This window comes from Neophocaena asiaeorientalis, unplaced genomic scaffold, assembly GCF_003031525.2.
Source record: "Neophocaena asiaeorientalis asiaeorientalis breed wild unplaced genomic scaffold, Neophocaena_asiaeorientalis_V1.1 scaffold91, whole genome shotgun sequence".
Taxonomy (NCBI): domain Eukaryota; kingdom Metazoa; phylum Chordata; class Mammalia; order Artiodactyla; family Phocoenidae; genus Neophocaena; species Neophocaena asiaeorientalis.
Genome location: NW_020173198.1, coordinates 5,576,450 through 5,576,795, shown reverse-complemented (window position 1 = coordinate 5,576,795; position 346 = coordinate 5,576,450). Strand labels below are relative to the sequence as shown.

Below are 346 nucleotides of genomic sequence, written 5' to 3'. Positions count from 1 at the left end.
GAGAAGCCCTTCTGATGAGACCCGGGCAGGGCGGGCACGGCCGGCTGGTCTCCGCCAGCTTCGGAGGGAAGGAGGGGAACAGGCAGCCTGGACCAGCCTGAGCCGGGCACCCTCCCTCTGTCCCCGCAGCCTGCATGATGAACGTCCACAAGCGCTGCGTGATGAACGTCCCCAGCCTCTGCGGCACAGACCACACGGAGCGCCGCGGCCGCATCTACATCCAGGCCCACATCGAGAGGGAGGTCCTTATCGTTGTCGGTAGGTGGCGCTGGGCTCCCGCTCCGGTTCCGCTAGGTTCGGACCTGGCTGGACCGCTGAGTTAGGGGAGGGGAGGTTGGTGGAGGGA

The 346-nt window shown here is 67.3% G+C and overlaps 1 protein-coding gene across 4 annotated transcripts in view; it reads left to right on the top strand.

Moving 5' to 3' along the window:
* The window catches only part of PRKCB (protein kinase C beta), a 311,334-nt gene that overhangs the window by 167,393 nt on the left and 143,595 nt on the right, over positions 1-346 (top strand). For all 4 annotated transcript variants that reach the window (XM_024744607.1, XM_024744606.1, XM_024744608.1 and 1 more), the window contains one exon: positions 130-258. In XM_024744607.1, the coding sequence (XP_024600375.1) occupies positions 130-258 (129 nt within the window). The remainder of the gene's footprint in view (positions 1-129; positions 259-346) is intronic.